We start from the raw sequence: 20,145 nt of genomic DNA, 5'->3' as shown, positions 1-20,145 counted from the left end.
CTTTGCGACTTTTCAGAATCGTGCGGAGAACAAACAGTGACTGATGTTGACGGGTCTAACGGGTCGCCGAGCGTCAGAGACCTTACTTATGCATACGAAAAGATGATACGAAGTACCGATCATGAGTATTTGGATCTCTCCGAGGACCAGGACGGCGGTTACGAGAAGCCAGTGCACCAGCAAGGAGGGACGTATCTGGATCTGTGTGCGGAGGAGGACCGGAGTATACCGCCATCATCGGCATGAACAACCAGTACGTCGTCACTGGACACACCAGGTACATGTATCGCTGTAGACATGGATCCTATGTGCATCTCTATGGACAAGTCACTTATGGACGTGCAACCTACATGTATATATCTATGGACATGCTACCTACTTGTTTGTGTATGGACATTCCATATTTGTGTATTTCAATTGCTATGTCAACTAAATGTATATCTATGGACATAAAACCTTCTAATATATCTTTGGACATGCCTCAAACATATTTCTCTATGAATGCCATCTATGTGTATTCCAATGGTCATGTTGGTAAATTGCTGAGTGAGGCGTTAAACAACAAACAAACAAACACAAGTTGTTGCCTAAAGGTGTCAACAGTTTACTAATGTTGTATTATACAGATTACACAAGCTAAACCCATGTAATTGAATAACAAAATAAATATGTTGCTTGTTTGTTATAGTTTTTAAACGTCAGTTAACTCCACCATCAATCCGTGAAGATCCGGGTTAGAATTGGTCTTCAGCAGCCCATGCTTGCCGTAAAAGGCGACTATGCTTGTCGTAAGAGGCGACTGAGGGGATCGGGTGGTCAGACTCGCTGACATGGTTGATGCATGTCGTCGTATCTCAATTGCGATGCTCATGAAGTCAATCTCTGGATTGTCTGGTCCAGACTCGATTATTTACAGACCGCCATCATATAGCTGGAATATTGCTGAGTGCGAAATTAATCCATCATCAGATGAGCAGAGCTGATGTTGAGGCAATGTTGAGGCAATGTTGAGGCAATGTCATGAAAAGATCATGACAACAATACTTGTCATGAACGTCATCCATAAGCAACATTTTGTGTGTCACATGATTTTCTACATAAAGCTGTTCTTTGGGTTTCACCGCAGTTATACTTGCATAAGTGTGTTAATTACCTCTCATGCAACATTTTGACCTTGTGTTGGCGTGCGTGAATAGATGAAACGCCGCGTTCACGATTGATTGGACTTGCAGTATATGCCTGCTTGTGCGTGTGTGTGCGTGTGCGTGTGCGTGGCTTCTTATGCTAGCCCTGACTTACGCCGGTGCTATCCCAGCCCAGTGCTTGTGTTAGCCTCTTTGTGCCGAACGCCAGGCACGGTAAAAGCAAGTACCATCTTTTTGTCTGACGCGGCCAGTGATCGAACCACTCTCCTGGCAGACTTTCTATCCACTAAACCACGGAGGCGGTCTAAACACAGAGTGGGTATCATTATACACGTTACGTTCTTAAAGACATGATTATAGGTCAAGGGCATTAGACACAAATTAAGAAACCTGGAAAATAAAGCAATAGTAATAGAAACATTCCCGAGACCTTCAGAATGTCATACTGATGCCCCTGGTACAAAGTTCCTCAAATTTTCAAGATGGCCGCCATTAATATTGAAAATGATATGAAATTTTGTAGTTTATTATTCACAAGATGGTAACTCGACTTGGAGGGGTTCACTTACTCATGTCGTATATGGGATCGGTTGGATATGTCATGAGTGGAGGAGGCTTAGAAGAGCTGTGCACAACTGTCTATGCCTCAAACTAATCCGTATGATGACAGGTCATGCATATGCTCGTGCACTCCGTGCGCATCTGCATTCAACAGCAGCCATCACTCTCATGCACCTGATAGTTCTCACAATCAATGAGTTCGCACAAGTTGGAGTGATGTTCCTTCTAAAGCTGTATGGAACTGTGGGGTTAAAGTCACTGGACAAACACCGCTACAAGATGTACTTCAAATCTATTCTTCGAGCATATCATCTGGATTCAAGTTGAAATCCCTCCTTCCAACATCAGCAGCTGCCAAATCCCAGATTATAGAGTACACCATGATGTAAAACAATGGCAGGGAAATGAACTATTACCTACCTAGTGACACCACAGAGAGGGACTGCTTGTTCCCTTTGAGATTGACCTGTTGCTCTTCTGAAGTCCTGAAGATGATATCTGGGAGGCGATGTACTTGCTGCAAAGCAGGGCTGGTGTGCACTTTCCTATGCTCAGGATGTAGTGTTTACAACTGGAAAAATGCTCGTCATTGAGCTACAATATGGACTTCTACTTCACTTCCATGACTGATTCTACTGAATGATTCATCACAGCGTTTCAGTGACTCTCGACACGCATCTGTACATATTCCTCTCCAAGTGGACAGAACTGTAAACTATATTGCAGCAGCTCATGAACAATATAATGACACTGAACATAATTCCCAGGGACCTAACATTCTTCCGGCTCCATCGGGTGATTGGTTTTAATAGTACTTGGCTGTTCTATTATTATGTAAGAAAGTATTATTACTCTTGTATTGAAATTAGGGGATGGTCTGTACTGATTACCCGTCTGATTAAAGAATTGCAAAATCAGAAATCCCTGTTTTTATTTCCTAGATTGTTTTTATCATTATCACATCTGGCTATAACCGGGTATTCCGCAAAGAAATAAATTGGTATATAGTTCTTTAAATACTTATAAAACACACCCTAATTAAAGCAAAAGGTTAAATCAAGTAGGTTTTGAAAGCTCATAAATAAAGCTTTCGTTTGATATGGCGCTTTTATTATTGCATGATATCATGAATGAATATTAAAGTTCATATCATTTTCAATAATTATGATGGACATTTGGAAAAGGGGGCCATTGTGAAAATGACTTTGTTCCAGGGACATCAGGAGGACTTTGTTCAGGTCTTCAGACAATTTCAGCTTTCTACTGTTTTTTACAAGTTATATCAAATGCCCCTGTCCGAATAAAATGATAAGGATAATATGAGAGAATGTTTATATTTCTTTATTCGGTGGCATAGATAGTCCAGTCTTATATATTCCACAACTCACCGTGTAGCCGTTTGAATGGATGGGTTTAGTTTAACTCAACTTTAAACTGTTACAGTATGCAGGTCGTCGGGGTTTACCATGTCCCAGATCCCACGGGGGTGGTGCTGGCGAACCGAGGATCTTTATCAGACCGAACCTTGCATTCAGTCCACCAACCAAAGGGTGCAAAGATGGCGGAAGGTGCTTGTCTATACATGCCAATCATATCTCAAGGTGACAGGGGGGCACGGGTGGCCCAGTCGTCTAAGGCGCCGCGATCTGCTGTGCAGAGTTGCGTCCCTTGGGCACGCCAGAAACCTATGATTGTGGGTTCGAATCCCGGTTCGCCCCGATTATGTTTCTAGGTTTGTCAGCACCAAACCCGTGCTCGTGGGTTTCACCCAAGTGGTAAACGTCGGGCTTTCCTCCGACATTAAGCTGACACGCCGTGATGTAACTGGAATTCTGTTAAAAGCGGCGTTAAACCCAACTCACTCACTCAAAGTGACAGCACACAAAGCAGTGTTAACCATCTTTATTGATAACAACCCTGGACGGGTGGGGGTGAAAACAGTTCTTTAACAATAACATGCCATGTGCCCTAGTACAATACAAATACACATGTACAATGGGTTGGTGTTATTAACGGTTCCATGATGAACAAGGACATGTGCTTATGGATAAACAACTTCAGTGGTATTATCTATCTTCAGCGGTTCAAGACAGTTTGTCAAAACTGAATAATGCCAACTGAAGCTTTCTAAGAAAACAATATGTGAAATGCTGGACCTCCTCATTGATAACATCTCTGTAAAATTTGGTCAAACGACATTTAAGCAAAAAGGTGGCATCCCCATGGGCGCTAGTTGTGCTCCCCTTCTTGCTTGTCTGTTTCTTTATGTATATGAGTAGGGTTTTCTTATCAGATTGACAAAGTCAAAACAAGGTAATTTGGCCAAGTTTAGCTTAAGTTTCAGTGAGTGAGTATGGTTTTACGCCGCTTTTAGCAATATTCCAGCAATATCACGGCGGGGGGCACCAGAAATGGGCTTCACACATTGTACCCATGTCGGGAATCGAACCGGGTCTTCGGCGTGATGAGCAAACGCTTTAACCACTAGGCTACCCGACCGCCCCCCGCTTAAGTTTCAGATATATCGATGATCTGATATCGTTCATTAACAATCAAATAGCCAATTCCCTTAATTGATTTATCCATCTGAATTAGAAATACAGGGACCAGTGAGACACCTCATCTGTTTCATATTTAGATCTATGCATACAGATTGAGAGTGACAAAACACTCTCCACAAGACTGTATGGCAAGAGGGAGGACTTCAACTTTCCAATAGTCAATTTTACGTTTATGTCGAGCAATATTCCAGCAGCTCCAGCCTTTGGTGTTTACATTTCACAACTTTTGAGGTAAATCGAGCATGTTCCTTCTACCAAGATATCAATGAGCGTCATACGACTCTTGCTAAGAAGTTGTTTGATCAAGGTTACAACATTCAAGGCCTCAGTAAAGCATTCAACATGTTTTATGGTAGAAATGTATAGGACAATTTTAAATTTGACATATCAGTGACAAAAATGATGCCACATGCAATTCCCTATTTTTACTCGTACCATGTGTTCCTGTGCTTTTTCAGGTGCAAAATTACTTGCCTGACTGAGTGTGCATGTGTTTGTGACGGGTGCCAGGATACGCCAACCCTTCCGCCTTGTTTCATCCCTATTTGATAGTAATTCATAAACACATTCTCGTGATATATTCGTAATCGTACTCTTGATTCTGCTTTTCTCAGAGATTTCTTATGAATTTGGAAAGGGTTTTGTCGCTTTTATTTATTTAGAACTGAGCGTTTATTCACAAGAACTTGTCCTTGTCGACCACACCAAAGTTCTGAATGCCACTCAAAATAGTTTCATGATCAATTCCATGAACTAGACACTTGAATAGGAACATATTTAAATTATTAACATCCAAGGTTCCCGCTTTGATAATATTCATGGGGTAACAACATAAGAACCCCCTCGCACACGAAGGGACTGACTTATAGGGGAGGATCTTGGATTCAAACCACGAATAGCGGATCCTGTCACGGCTCAGGAACGGAACTCTATACAGCGAGTACCACTGAGCCACTAATACCCATTTAGTGGTAAGAAAAACATTCCTGTAACACACTTCGGGGCACCAAAACACCACCAGTATTGATGTCACAATCACAAGGGCGTGACGAGAATGACATGAGTCACATGAAATAAGAAACTGTGACAAAATAAAAAAATAAAATGTAACAATCACATCACCATAATCATCATGTTGCAATTCATACCAAGAATGAATTGCGTAACAGTGAAATCTTTTGTGGACTTTACACGATGTCCATTTTCCAAAGGTCACAGACCCCTGCTTATTTCACTGACCATTCACAGAGAAACTATTTGCTCACTGACTCAAATTTTAGTGTATACTTTTTTGACATCATCTTATGTCCACAACAAACGATGTCCACTAAGAGAGGTTCAGAACCCATCAATCTACCCTCGTAACTTCGGGGGGCACGGGTGGCCCAGTCGTCTAAGGCGCCGCGATTCGCTATGCAGAGTTGCGTCCCTTGGGCACGCCAGAAACTTATGATTGTGGGTTCAAAACCCGGTTCGTCCTGATTATGTTTCTAGGTTTGTCAGCACCATGCCCGTGCTCGTGGGTTTCACCGAAGTGGTAAACGTCTGAGACCTGCATCACTTTGGGCCTACCTCCCACATTAAGCTGACACGCCGTGATATAACTGGAATACTGTTAAAAGCGGCGTTAAACCCAACTCACTCAGTCTTAACTTCGTGTAAACGTGTGTCCTTCTAACGTGGCATAAGACTGAGCACCATTTTCCTTTAGGAGACTTGAAACATATAAGTTGATAGTTCCCTTCAGTTTTCGAGCTGCCTCATAATGTTATTTTCAACCAACGCTTTAAGTTCATTTAAACGCTGCTTGGAACAGTACTAGTTTCAGTGGTCTCCAAGCTTGCTAGCTTAATGTGGGAGGAAAAGCCCACAAAGACGCTCTTCGTGGACGTTCATCACTGTGATGAAGCTCAAGGGCACAGGTAGGATGCTGAGAATCCAAGGGTCATATTCGGGGTGAATCTGGGAATTGAACCGGATCCTATGATACGAAGGGTTGTTTCAGAAAATAGAACTTCTCTCTGCGATTGGACGATTGTGATATTTGATTTCAGTCATAAGAATAGATCATACAAATATAATTATACCAAATTAATATCGAATATCAAGGAAGCAACAACAGTATATAGATATATTAAAACTTGGCATACAAATATGTTTATTGACCCGCTATGTAGTATGTGACAAAGTGTAGTTAAAGCGCGGAGTGAGGCTTGCTGCCAAGCCACAAAACAGTTTTGGCTACACACGCTGTTGCAAAGACTTTCGTGCAATGTGTATCGTTACGCAGATTGTTACGATAAATAGTTACAAAGGTTTGGTTCGGTTAAGTTGAAAGTAAATTACTTGATAGTTTATGTGAAAAATGCTAAAGAAATAAAAACTTGTTGAGTTCTAAACACAAAAAATAAAAAAGGTAATAAGACGTCATGACAACTAAAGTCTGATTTTAGAGTTCTTCATTTTCGATACTCCAATACACAGATATTAACCTCATGCTAGGGAACATAGACAGGCATATTCAGTTCACACCTGTTGTAGGGTGAGGTGACGCCGTTTTGAAGAGTATTTCAGTTATATCACGGCTTGTCAGATCAATGCGAGAAGCCCACATTGAGGGAGGTCTCAAACATTTATAATCATGGCGAAGCTGGGATTCAAACCCATCACCAGCAGATCCTGAAACCGACAAGGGACACAACTCTGCGCCTTTCATGTCTTGGTCATCCGTGCCACCAAATACAGCACGTACACATGAATGACCCCTGTAATAGTTTATACATATATATAGGAAATGTACATTATGAAACATTTGTAGCAAACGTAATCTTTGAACCATTTCTTAATTTATTCATATAATGGCAACATCCGTTCTATTTGTCATGCGTCATGTGTGCATGTCATGCTATATACAGATGAATGTGTGTTTGTCGTGATATGATATGCACATAGTATTACACATGATTTCGCAACCATTCGTTTTTTGCTGCAACATTAATGCAAGCATAAAATCTATGTACATCTCAACGAAAAATATATCATATTTGCCACAATTTGCCAATTAAATATACAACAATGTCAGGTAAAGTGTGGAAATGAGTGAGTTTGGTTTTTCACCGCTTTTAGTAATATTCCAGCACTATCGCGTGGAGGGACACCAGAAATAGGCTTCACACATTGTACCCATTTGGGAATCGGACCCCGGTCTTCAGCGTGACAACGAACGCTTTAACCACCGCCCATGTCGGGCAAAGTATCACAGCTATACATATATTCCCTGTCACATAGTACATGTAAAGTTAAATCCCGTTAACTCAGGTGGAACCATTCTGGGTTAAAACGACCGGATTAATATATTTCTGGATTAGGTAACCATGGATACGGTGTCCCGTTATTATTTATACACCTGGAAAAAGGTGAAGCATCACCGCTTTTTTCTTTTGCATTATCTTGAGTTTCCATCTATCTTTCCAATATCTACATATGATATTGATCTAGTTTTGATACATTTCCAAGATATCGTCGATATTCCTTTGGTGTTTGGGACATGAACAATATTATCATCTCGATGGTCGTAAATACAGCGTCATATCTTATGTTCATCTCGATGGTCGTAAATACTGCGTCATATCTTATGTTCATCTCGATAGTCGTAAATACATGCGTCATATCTTATGTTCATCTCGATGGTCGTAAATACTGCGTCATATCTTATGTTCATCTCGATGGTCGTAAATACAGCGTCATATCTTATGTTCATCTCGATGGTCGTAAATACAGCGTCATATCTTATGTTCATCTCGATGGTCGTAAATACTGCGTCATATCTTATGTTCATCTCGATGGTCGTAAATACTGCGTCATATCTTATGTTCATCTCGATGGTCGTAAATACATGCGTCATATCTTATGTTCATCTCGATGGTCGTAAATACTGCGTCATATCTTATGTTCATCTCGATGGTCGTAAATACAGCGTCATATCTTATGTTCATCTCGATGGTTGTAAGTACTGCGTCATATCTTATGTTCATCTCGATGGTCGTAAATACAGCGTCATATCTTATGTTCATCTTGATGGTCGTAAATACTGCGTCATATCTTATGTTCATCTCGATGGTTGTAAATACTGCGTCACATTTTATATTCATCTCGATGGTCGTAAATACTGCGTCATATCTTATGTTCATCTCGATGGTCGTAAATACAGCGTCATATCTTATGTTCATCTATATGGTCGTAAATACTGCGTCATATCTTATGTTCATCTCGATGGTCGTAAATACTGCGTCATATCTTATGTTCATCTCGATGGTCGTAAATACTGCGTCATATCTATGACTGATTCCAAGAAGCAAAGGAAGGAATGGTCCTCATGTAAATATTGCCAAAGAACACTTACAACTAACTTAATAGAAAATCGCTTTCGGTCTCTGTATTTTAACACAAGTATGTCACACTCTAACTTATGTTTTGTTAGAAAACCAATACAGAAAAGAACCAGAAAATGGCAATTTTTAACGGAAAATACACAGTGGGAGGTGTTTAACGTTTTTCCAAGCGTATAGAAGCTCTCAACAAGATTCACTGTCATTGTTTCGATAAGTTTTAAAAAGATGTGAATAAAACGTTCAAGCTACTTTGTCAAATTGGTAACAGTAAAAGTATTAGTACAATCATTGCCTTTGTAGATGTATATAACTTTAGATTTAGTAGTATCGGTAGCATGGCGAACGCTAGCCAACCGACCCTTACGTTTAGAAGCAGACACGTGAAGAGATATGTGATTAGATAAGAACTTGCTTCTATTTGCTAATTATTTAAATGTGTGTTCAGAGATAGGCACTGCAAGGTCCAAGGAAGGTAACTCTTTGTCAAATCCATCTTTGCCTTTCAGGAAATATGTAACAATTGTTCCTTTGCCCTGAAAGATAAAACAATTATTTATATAAAAAAATCTCTTTTATTAACAAAAGTACTCCTCTTTATAAACTCAAAAAGATAAACTGCCGGACAAAAGAAAGTATTCACTTGGGTATGACCAACAAATTACAAACGTTAAACAACGTACCGATGCTGAAAACAGTCGCCGAAACACTGCAAAGTTAAGGTCCAAAACATATACAGTAAACTACGTTTATAACGAACACGCTTATAACGAACTGACGGATATACCGAATTTATTTTTAGTTCCGGCATTTTGTTGTATATATGCTTATAACAAACTACGGTTATAGCGAATTAAAATTAGTGGTCCCTTTGAGTTCGTTATAACCGTAGTTTACTGTATTTGTTTTTTGCCCGGCAGTGTATTGGTCATGAAATTATGTTCGTTCGTGTACAACATCAAGAGAGGGAGTTGGATATTATATCGCTTTTAGCAATATTTATATTGTAAATAATAAACATATCACAGCGGGGGAAGAACAACAAATACACGGAACCGAACCACCGTTTACAGGGTGACGAGCAAACACGCCGACCACTGGACCACCAAGCAGTACTTGAACTACCAATTCCAGATAATCTATATTGACAGTATCGGTTACCGATTACCTATCACAAAGTTAACGCTTTTACTAATATAACATAACAAGTACAATGAGATCGGAGAAAGGTATCTTATTATCTTATTGAATGTCATCGCACCCCGGATCGTTCCCTAGCTATCGGATACAGTTAAAACTTAGAGTTAGTGAGTGAGTTGGGTTTAATGCTGCTCTGCGTGTTTCTCAGTGGGCTAACACAAGCATAACTAGGAATTAGTACAAGCAGCCACTCTCTCTCTCTCTCTCTCTCTCTCTCTCTCTCTCTCTCTCTCTCTCTCTTCTCTCTCTCTCTCACACACACACAAAATTACACACAATCACACACAATCACAATCAAGCACAATAACACTCAAACACAATCACAATCACACACAATCACACTCACGACAATCACAATCACAATCGCACACACACTGACCTTCATTGTAACCTCTCCCCTGTCCTCCAAATGGAACCCGCCTAGTTTGTCCAGCACCAACTTGCATTCGGGGCTCACATGGATCTGCAGAGCTGCAGCAGGAATAATACAATCTGAAGAAGCGGATCAGCAGCCTTCGCAATATAATGATTCAGCAATGGATCGAGTAGTCAGCTGATACTCCATGGTATCTAGATTTTTACTTCCGTCAAATATAGGCTTACACATTATAATGTATAGTGGAATCTTGATTATCCGGACTCGATTAATCCGTTTTCCGGACGATTGCTGTTCTGGCTTACTGTACTCTCTATCAAATTCGTTAATTCGGAGACGTGTTATTAGGGACGATTTCACTAGGATCAGTCCGGATTATCGATGTTTCGCTGTCAAGGTCAGTGAAATGTGGATATATGTCCTGGATACCTAGACCGGAAGACACCGTCCGAATTAACGGTTGGTTGGTTGATTTGTTGTTTAACGCTGCACTCAGCAATATTACAGCTACATGACGGCGGTCTGTAAATAATCGAGTCTGGACCAGACAATCCAGTGATTAATATCATGAGCATCGATCCACGCCATTGGGATCAATGACATGCATCAACCAAGTCAGTGAGCCTGACCACCCGATCCCGTTAGTCGCCTTTTACGACAAGCATAGTCGCCTTTTACGGCAAGCATTGGTTGCTGAAGACCTATTCGAGTTTCGCTGTTTGAAGGTCACTGGGATGTGTATAAATGTCTGTCATACCTAGACCGGAAGACTCCATCCTAGAGGCGTAGTTCACTGTGTCCCCGAACAGGCAGTACCTTGGCATCTTCAATCCCACCACACCGGCCACGACCGGACCTACAGAGAGAAGCACATCGTCACTCGCTGCTCACCTCCCATCATTTTGACAGTACAGAGACCCGTTCCAGAAAACGATCCTAGAGCCACGACTGTCGAAGGTCTATGTTAAACATGTTATGGGAGCTACCATCGTCTTACGTTACGGCTGTCGATAGTCTACGTAAAGGTACAGGATAGTCACTTATGATTGTCTTAACGCTAAGACACTCGTATATTGTTTGCGAAAGTATGAAGTTGCGATTGCCGTAGCGCTAAGATGGCTTTGTGGAACGGGTGCAGAGGCTTAACCATAGTTTGAGTGTGATATTGTGACCCTTATTCTAAGAGTGAGTGAGTTGGGTTTAACGCCACTTTTAATAGTATTCCAGATATATCACGGCGTGTCAGCATAATGTGGGAGGAAAGCCTGAAGTGATGCAGGTCTGAGACGTTTACCACTTCGGTGAAACCCACGATCACGGGTACAGTGCTGACAAAGCTAGAAACATAATCGGGGCGAACCGGGATTCGAACCCACAATCATAGGTTTCTGGCGTGCCCAAGGGACGCAACTCTGCACAGCGAATCGCGGCGCCTTAGACGACTTGGCCACCAGTGCCCCCGACCCACTAAGATGTTTTATCATGTCATTTTAGGTCTCTCCCCAAATCCTTGTCCAGATGATTAAGACTCTCACAAAAAAAGCAACACTGCTTCCAAACCTGCAATAAACGGTAGGTCCATAACATTGAACTTGGAAGGAGTAGCAAATCTAAATAGACTGAATTTAGGTTGTGTTAAATTGAACTTTAGCTCCGATTCTCCAAACTAAAACTGTTATTGATGCTGTTACTCTTCATCTTCCTCATCCCTGTAGTTGACTATGGTGGCTTACCACTGTGAATGCCAATCCGCAACTGTAGCTGTTTGTAAGGCATATGTCTAATGGTGAAGTGTTTCACAGAGCTGAGCAAATCAAGTGCCATTATTGCCACCTCCCCAGCATGCCTCATTCCATTAGAAACCGGAAGTCCGCTGACCACCATGTAGGCATCGCCGATAGTCTCCACCTGGAAGAAAGAACGTCAGTTTGAAGCCGAATTGTGCCGATATACGTGGAATCGGAGAGTGCTTGAGTGATTGATTGATTGAGTGAGTGATTGAGTTAGACTGGTTTCGCGCAACGTATTGCGATACGCACAATATCAGGGCCCACTTACATCTTAGAACTACGACTATTGTAAGCCTATGTTAAGGTATGGGAGTTACGAACATCATAGCGCTAAGATCGCTTTGTGCAAGTGGGCCCAGAACCGAGGACACCTGAAATAGGCTTCACATCATTATATCCCTGTGGGGAATCGAACCCAGACCTTTGTCGTGCCAAGAGAACGCTTTAACCACTGGGCTACCCCATCCTGCCTCCGTGGAAGATATGAATGAGGTTGTATGACATATTCAGTATAATTCATCCATATAATAGTTGCCCTCAAACTGTATTGGTCCTGCAATGACGACACCAACCGTACAGTGGTAGACTAGTCCATCAGGTCCCCTTTCACAAAGCAATCTTAACTTTTAGACTATCGTTGGTTTATGTTGAAGATGAACTATCAGGCCAATTGATATACGACATTAAAAGCCACTTTGTGTCTACTAAAAGTTTCTTATGTCTTATCAATGTCTCCACTGTGAAATATAGCCCCAGTTAACGGATACACAGCTATATAACCCTAGAGCTGAGAACTCTCCTAGTACCGAGTCAAGGTCAAAAGAGGGACGTCACATTTTATGGTCACAAGTCCATGTACTACACACGCCCATCCTACTTGCGTCGGTTGTCGTGACAAATATCTAATAACGTAAGCCTAAGCTTATGCATATAACGTCGTTATATATTTCTTACAACTTCATATATTCACCAAGGATAAAGCATTTTATTACGCTGACTAAAGAAATACTGTAGATAAAATAACAACTTTGAATTATGTCCCTTTAAATGTTACCCTTAATTGCACGTTGATAAATGTGAAGAAAGTTGGATTAAATAATATTGATACATGTTAATTAAATTAGAAATATTGATGGACCGTCTCACTCAAGTGTGTAACTCGGGTGGGTGAGTTGGTGCTGTTCTAGCTAGATCACCACAGCAGGGGCCTTAATTATAAAAGTCCAGTTTCCACCCTTGCCGAAGGAAGCTGGAATTTCCATACTCGATCGAAGCGCCACCAGAGGCTAATAAGAGTTATGTCCCTCCTATGTCCCTCCTATTGACAAATCAGATTCCACCTCTCATATCACTTGCATTTACTTGAACCAAAATGGCAGAGCCCACTCAAGGCGATCTGATCGATAATCAAGATCAATTTTGCAATAAAAAGAGTCTTACCCGGCGAAGTGCATCAAATCACTTGAGCACCTTGACTAAAAATATGAAAAGATTTGCAAAATATCTGTCGACCCCCAGTTGACGGGATACATGCTTTGCAAATCCTGCAGTCGACCGAAATATGCACACTGAAATCCATTTTGTTTACGAACGGGGTGCCTAGTTCGTTACGCGATTTTGATTGGACAATGCATACACTCGTCAGTCCAGCCAAAATGTATCTCCGGAACTCCAGCCTAGTTCGGCAAGGGTGGAAACTGGACTTTTATAGTCAGTTAACGCCCTTGCCTTTGGAAGATGAACTAAGTGTGTCTGCACGAGAATAAAACCAGAGCCAGATTACATTAGCAGAGCCACAGAGCCGACATGGGATCAGATTTCGTTCTCATCGTATTCCCAGGGGGTAAGCATTGCATATAGCGTGTATTTATAGGACCTATGATGATTGGTGGTGAAATTTTGTTCCAAAACAACTAGTGCAAAAAACTCCGTAAGAAATCTCTTTCAAGCAGATTATTTAACAATGGAAGACTAGAAACTGATTAAAGTACATGCAACATATTAGTGCTTATTGTGATTACCGACCAAGATGCCATGATATATATCTTACCCAGGAAGAATCATTAAACGCCAGTGAGTACAGGTTGCCAATGGACTCCCCCAGAGCAAAAGCAGATATATCTAATGTATAGTAATGCGTTTACGCAGTGTGTCTTTCCGAACTGCTTGTTATGTCATTCAGCCATTAGTCGGATTGATCGTCAAGTGCGTTTCTAAATTAGACAACACTATTGATAGAACCCTATCTGAAGTTAACCATCAGTGTTCACCTAAACAGAGACCTGAACTTTCCCTGACATATTTACAAACCTGTTATCACTGATTGTCACCGATCCATTCATAAACTTTTAGACGCAAATTTGCCATTGTGGAATCTGTTTCGGCGGATGATTGAGATTGGCTCTATTCTGGCATTGGCTATACATATTAATATTGTTACTTACACTTTTTGTTTGTTTGTTGTTTAATGCCGCACTCAGCAATATTCCATCTATATGACTTCTGTCTGTAAATAATCGAGTCTGGACCAGACAATCCAGTGATTGACATCGTGACCATCAATCCATGTCATTTGGATACGATGACATGCATCAACCAAGTCAGCGAGCCTGACCACCCGATCCCGTTAGTCGCCTCTTACGACAAGCATCGTCGCCTTTTACGACAAGCATTGGTTGCTGAAGACCTATTCTACCCCGGATCTTCACGGGTCTACACACAGCGCTGCAGTACTACGTTATATAATGTTATAGCACTGAAATGGACTTCGAATTCGAAACGGGTTTTCCATAACGACTTTAACTAGCTTTATCCACCATGCTATCTCACTTCCCCATGAGGACCTATATTACAAACAAATCAATTAATAACCTTTACTAAATGTTGATCGACCATTTGCTGGTTGAATGGGTACTCCTACTGTACGAGTGCTGCCTTTAAACAAACAAGTCTTGACCAGACAATGGGGTGATTGACCAAAGGGTCCAGTGACATCATAGCGCGTTTATTGATTTTGTTGAAACTAAAATCAGTGTTTCCAGATTAGCCTGCACTTTAGAGCATAACAATTTAATATGTTTGCCATGAGACATTATTACAGTTTGTAGCCTTTGAAGTCCTTAAAAGGAATTAATAGGTTATCTTAATAAAAAATACAAATGCGCTGTTGGGAATACAAATAAAAATTATCTATTTCTACAGGAATAGGCTTATGGGTAAATGTTAAAATGAGGACTCAGAACGATGCGGGTAAAAGCGTCCTAGAATCAATTAAATCATGTTTTTTTAACTGTCACTCGCAAAACAAAGAATACTACAAGATCTTTATATCAATGTAAAGGAATGTTTTCTTCTCTGAGAAATCATTGATACCTTCTGGCGTGTAAATAATAGATAATTGGGGACAATATTACAGAAAACATACTATTGCCCATAACAGCATTGATGACATTCTAACTGGGCCATTTTGGTGTTACAGTAGAACACATACAAGAAACTGGCGTGACAAAAAAAATCTGTATTATTAGGGATTCATTAAACATTTATGGATTTTATACAAAAACAGTCTACCACACTGATGGGGCCGGGTGATGGTGATGGGGTGTGTGTGTGTGTGTGTGTGTGTGTTTGTGTTTGTGTTTGTGTGTGCGTGTGTGTGTGTGTGTGTGTATTTTATGTGTTAATAATGCAGCCATCTATATAGATACTAGCACAATGCATTTGCTCTGAGACTATCAGAGATTTTGTAAATCTTCGGATGTAACTTCTGGAGGAAATAAAGAAATTCATTCATTCATTCATTCATTAAATGTCAAAACGGCACACGGCAATGAATACCCTATATCCAAAAAGATCTGCTGTTTGTTATATTGAACAGCGCAAACACGAACTGCACGTGCGCATCAACGGTACAGGGAATGACAGCATGAGGGGTCGTGTCATGATGATTTTAATCGCAATCCGACTCATCAAGAAATACTAGTTACAAACGAAATGACAGCATGTATAAATCATTTTAATAATTATTGTATATGATTAATTGATATAACCTAGTATATTGATCTCATATATCTCTTGATAAATATCTTGGTTATATTGCATATAAATTAGTCAATTTTCTTTTGACATAATTCAAAATTGAAATTTTTTGATCACTAACAAGGTGATTTAGGTTGATTGAAAAATTTTAACACCCCAAAAACAATGTACGTGAGAAACTGTATCGAGTGTTTCTATTGTCGAGGCGGTAAATATGTATACTGTGAACTTCTATTTCACATAATACCCAATGAAAACTGATATTAATGTTGAAACGATGAAAGATTCCACTAACGGTTAAAGAACGAGCTATCTTATAGGAGTCGTACAATGGATGATGGTTTTAGCAGAGATATCTGATGTCTTTGGGAACAGGCAGTACCTTGTATACGTCATAGGTGTCGATGACGTTGTCGAAACAGGTGTAGAGGTCGTTGAGGAAGTTGACAACCTTCAAATACAAAATAAAGATCACTGTTTAAACATAATCAGAAGAAAAAAACTGGATCGGGAAACAAGCACAACGTCCTAATGTCAATGCCGCTCCCGAAACAATACTACACTGAGGGCCAAAAGAAAGTATACCGAACTTAAGTTCGATTAAAAATCATCTGTAGCTGAATGATGTTGTGAAAAATATATCGGCTGTATAATTTGCTACCACAATTTAAATTTGAAAGTTGTAAATCAAATTATATCTAAAAACATAAAACTATGTAGACGTATTCTTTTCTACATGTATTCTAAGCACAAATGCTGTAATGTTTTTGGATATTATATAGCTAACTGAAAATATTTCAGTTGCAAATAAAAAATATGATGAAATCATCTGAGAGGTATCGTTTCTTTTGTCCCTCAAATTATAACAAGTTTTATTAGAAATGCAAATTCGCGAAATTACATTGTAGAAACTTCCGTAGCCAGTAGACTACGTTTATAACGAACACGCTTATTACAAACAGCCAGATATAACGAACTGTTTTTTGAGTCCCGGCCATTTGCTTTATATATGCTGTTTTTATGCTTATAACGAACTACAGTTATAACGAACTAAAATTAGTGGTCTCTTTAAGTTCGTTATAAACGTAGTTTACTTGTAATTGCAAATTCTTCAGCTTGGTACAATTGTAATGAAAGTCATAAGAGACACAATATTCATACAAGATAATTCTAGAGTTTGAATTCTTGCAGTTTCTTTTGTTTTTTTATGATGCGTTCGCGAGTGAGTTGAGTTATTGCAGTTATATCACGGCGTGTCAGCTTAATGTGGGAGGAAAGCTGAAGTGATGCAGGTCTCAGACGTTTGCCACTTCGGTGAAACCCACGACCACAGGTATGGAGCTGATCAACCTAGAAACATAATCGGGACGAACTGGGATTCGAACCCACAATCATAGCTTTCTAGCGTGCCCAAGGGACGCAGATCTGCACAGCGAATTGCGGCGCCTTAGACGACTGGGCCACCCCTGACTCCGTTTTTCTGAAGACGTCGCGGGATGATTCAGTATAAGTTGGATGGCAGTACTTGGTAGCCTACCTTAGTTCGCTTTGCAGTCTTTCATCATTGTTGGTTGGATTCGTCCTAAGTATGTTTCTAGGTTTGTTACCACCATACCCGTGCTCGTGGGTTTCACAAAAGTTTCCAAACGTCTTAGGCCTCCATCACGTTTGGCTTTCCTCTCACATAAAACCGATACACTGTTCAAAGATGAAGTAAAACATATTCACTCACTCACCTATGTGAAAGGCAAGCACAACGTGGCACAGATCGTACCTGAAACCCTCTAGATCTGGGATTCGAACCAAAGATCAGCGGATCCTGATACGCAAGGGACACAATTTCTGAGGAGGCATTTCCATCAGCGACTTTACAATGAGTGAGTGAGTGAGTATGGTTTTACGCCGCTTTTAGCAATATTCCAGCAATATCACGGCGGGTGACACCAGAAATGGGCTTCACACATTGTACCCATATCGTGAATCGAACCTGGGTCTTCGGCGTGGCGAGCGAACGCTTTAACCACTAGGCTACCCGACCGCCACATACTTGTTGTAAGAGGCAAAAAACGGGATCGTGTGGTCAGGCTCGCAGATTTGGTTCATGCATGTCATCGTAACCTATAATTGTGTAGATTGATGCTTATTATGCCAGTTACTGGATCGTCTGGTCCAGATTCGATTATATGCAGACCTCCTTATTGCTGGAATATTGCTGAATACAGCTTTAAGCAGCAAACAAACAAACAAACAAACACAAGCTTTGTACTGACCTGGTACGGCGTGCTATTAGCGGCAAGGGCGGTAAACCCAACGATGTCCGAGAAGAAAATGGTGACGGACCCGAAAGATTCCGGTTCAACATTCTTCCCCTTCTTCAAGTTTTCGGCGACAGTCCTGTGTTTCGACAATAAGAGTCATCGTTTAATGCCCGAATGAATGAGTTTGATTTAACGCTGCTTTTAACGGTATTCCAGTTATATCACTGGCTGTCATGTGATTTGAAAGTACAAAGTGATGCAGGTCTCATTTATATACGTATACCATTTTGGTGAAACCCACGAGTACGAGTATAGTGCTGACAAACCTAGAATCTTAATCTGGGGGGACCGGGATTCGAACTCAATATCAGATTTTTGGCGTGCCCAAGGGGCGTAACTTCGCAGTGCCTTAGACGACTGTGCCACCCGTGTGCCCCCCACCGTTTAATGATAGACATCACATAATGCGTGAATGTCCAGAGGAGAATCTACAGACGCTGCATGTAAATAAAATTGTATGTAAAGTCTACCAAAGAGAACATCGAAATATTTAGTCGGATTTACAAACGTCTAGACATAAACAGTAGGCAGTTGGGCTTAAATATATACATTCTCGTGTTCCGCGAGCATTACTTTTACACAACTCCATATCTCACCTGGGTAACATTCCACACAACTCCATATCTCACCTGGGTAACATTCTACACAACACCCTGGCTCATCTGGGTAACACTCTACACAACACCCTGGCTCACCTGGGTAACATTCTGCACAACACCCTGGCTCACCTGGGTAACATTCTACACAACACCCTGGCTCACCTGGGTAACATTCAACACAGCACCCAGGCTCACCTGGGTAACATTCTACACAACACCCTGACTCACTTGGGTAACATTCTACACAACACCCTGGCTCACTTGGGTAACACTCTACACAACGCCGTGGCTCACCTGGGTAACATTCTGCACAACACCCTGACTCTCTTGGGTAACATTCTACACAACACCCTGACTCACTTGGGTAACATTCTACACAACGCCGTGGCTCACCTGGGTAACATTCGACACAACGCCCTGGCTCATCTGGGTAACATTCTTCACAACACCCTGGCTCCCCTGGGTAACTTTCTACACAACGCCGTGGCTCACCTGGGTAACATTCTACACAACGCCCTGGCTCACCTGGGTAACATTCTACACAACACCCTGGCTCATCTGGGTAACATTCTACACAACGCCCTGGCTCATCTGGGTAACATTCTACACAACACCCTGGCTCACCTGGGTAACATTCTACACAACACCCTGACTCACCTGGGTAACATTCTACACAACGCCCTGGCTCACCTGGGTAACATTCTGCACAACACCCTGGCTCACCTTGGTAACATTCTACACAACACCCTGGCTCACCTTGGTAACATTCTACACAACACCCTGGCTCACCTGGGTAACATTCTACACAACACCCTGACTCACCTGGGTAACATTCTACACAACACCCTGACTCACCTGGGTAACATTCTACACAACGCCCTGGCTCACCTGGGTAACATTCTGCACAACACCCTGGCTCACCTGGGTAACATTCTGCACAACACCCTGGCTCACCTTGGTAACATTCTACACAACACCCTGGCTCACCTGGGTAACATTCTGCACAACACCCTGACTCACCTGGGTAACATTCTACACAACAACTCCTCAGTCTTTTTCTTCTCTTCCTCCAGCTGATTGGTCCTTTCATCCACTAGTTCCTCCAGATGGTCCGCGTAGTTGGACAACATGTGCACCATCTGGTCTACTAGACTGACCACCCTGAAACG

General features: G+C 41.3%; 2 protein-coding genes across 2 annotated transcripts in view; one reads left to right on the top strand and one right to left on the bottom strand.

Annotated features, from left to right (window-relative positions):
* Positions 1-246, top strand: part of LOC139466060 (uncharacterized) — a 1,761-nt gene extending 1,515 nt beyond the window's left edge. The window contains exon 2 of the mRNA XM_071248075.1: positions 1-246. This exon is cut by the window's left edge and continues 514 nt beyond it. Within this exon, the coding sequence (XP_071104176.1) occupies positions 1-246 (246 nt within the window).
* An 8,837-nt stretch (positions 247-9,083) lies between these two features.
* Positions 9,084-20,145, bottom strand: part of LOC139465302 (atrial natriuretic peptide receptor 1-like) — a 48,524-nt gene continuing 37,462 nt past the window's right edge. The window contains exons 16-22 of the mRNA XM_071246986.1: positions 19,997-20,137; positions 18,330-18,453; positions 16,442-16,510; positions 11,965-12,139; positions 10,989-11,087; positions 10,235-10,326; positions 9,084-9,191 (exon numbers count right to left, since the gene is read on the bottom strand). Coding sequence (XP_071103087.1) covers positions 9,084-9,191; positions 10,235-10,326; positions 10,989-11,087; positions 11,965-12,139; positions 16,442-16,510; positions 18,330-18,453; positions 19,997-20,137 — 808 coding nt within the window. The remainder of the gene's footprint in view (positions 9,192-10,234; positions 10,327-10,988; positions 11,088-11,964; positions 12,140-16,441; positions 16,511-18,329; positions 18,454-19,996; positions 20,138-20,145) is intronic.

The sequence above is a fragment of the Haliotis cracherodii genome, unplaced genomic scaffold (genome assembly GCF_022045235.1).
Source record: "Haliotis cracherodii isolate W230 unplaced genomic scaffold, xgHalCrac1.p SCAF_18, whole genome shotgun sequence".
In the NCBI taxonomy this organism is placed as follows: domain Eukaryota; kingdom Metazoa; phylum Mollusca; class Gastropoda; order Lepetellida; family Haliotidae; genus Haliotis; species Haliotis cracherodii.
The sequence above is the reverse complement of the archived record's forward strand: the minus strand, read 5'-3'. Positions and strand labels throughout refer to the sequence as shown.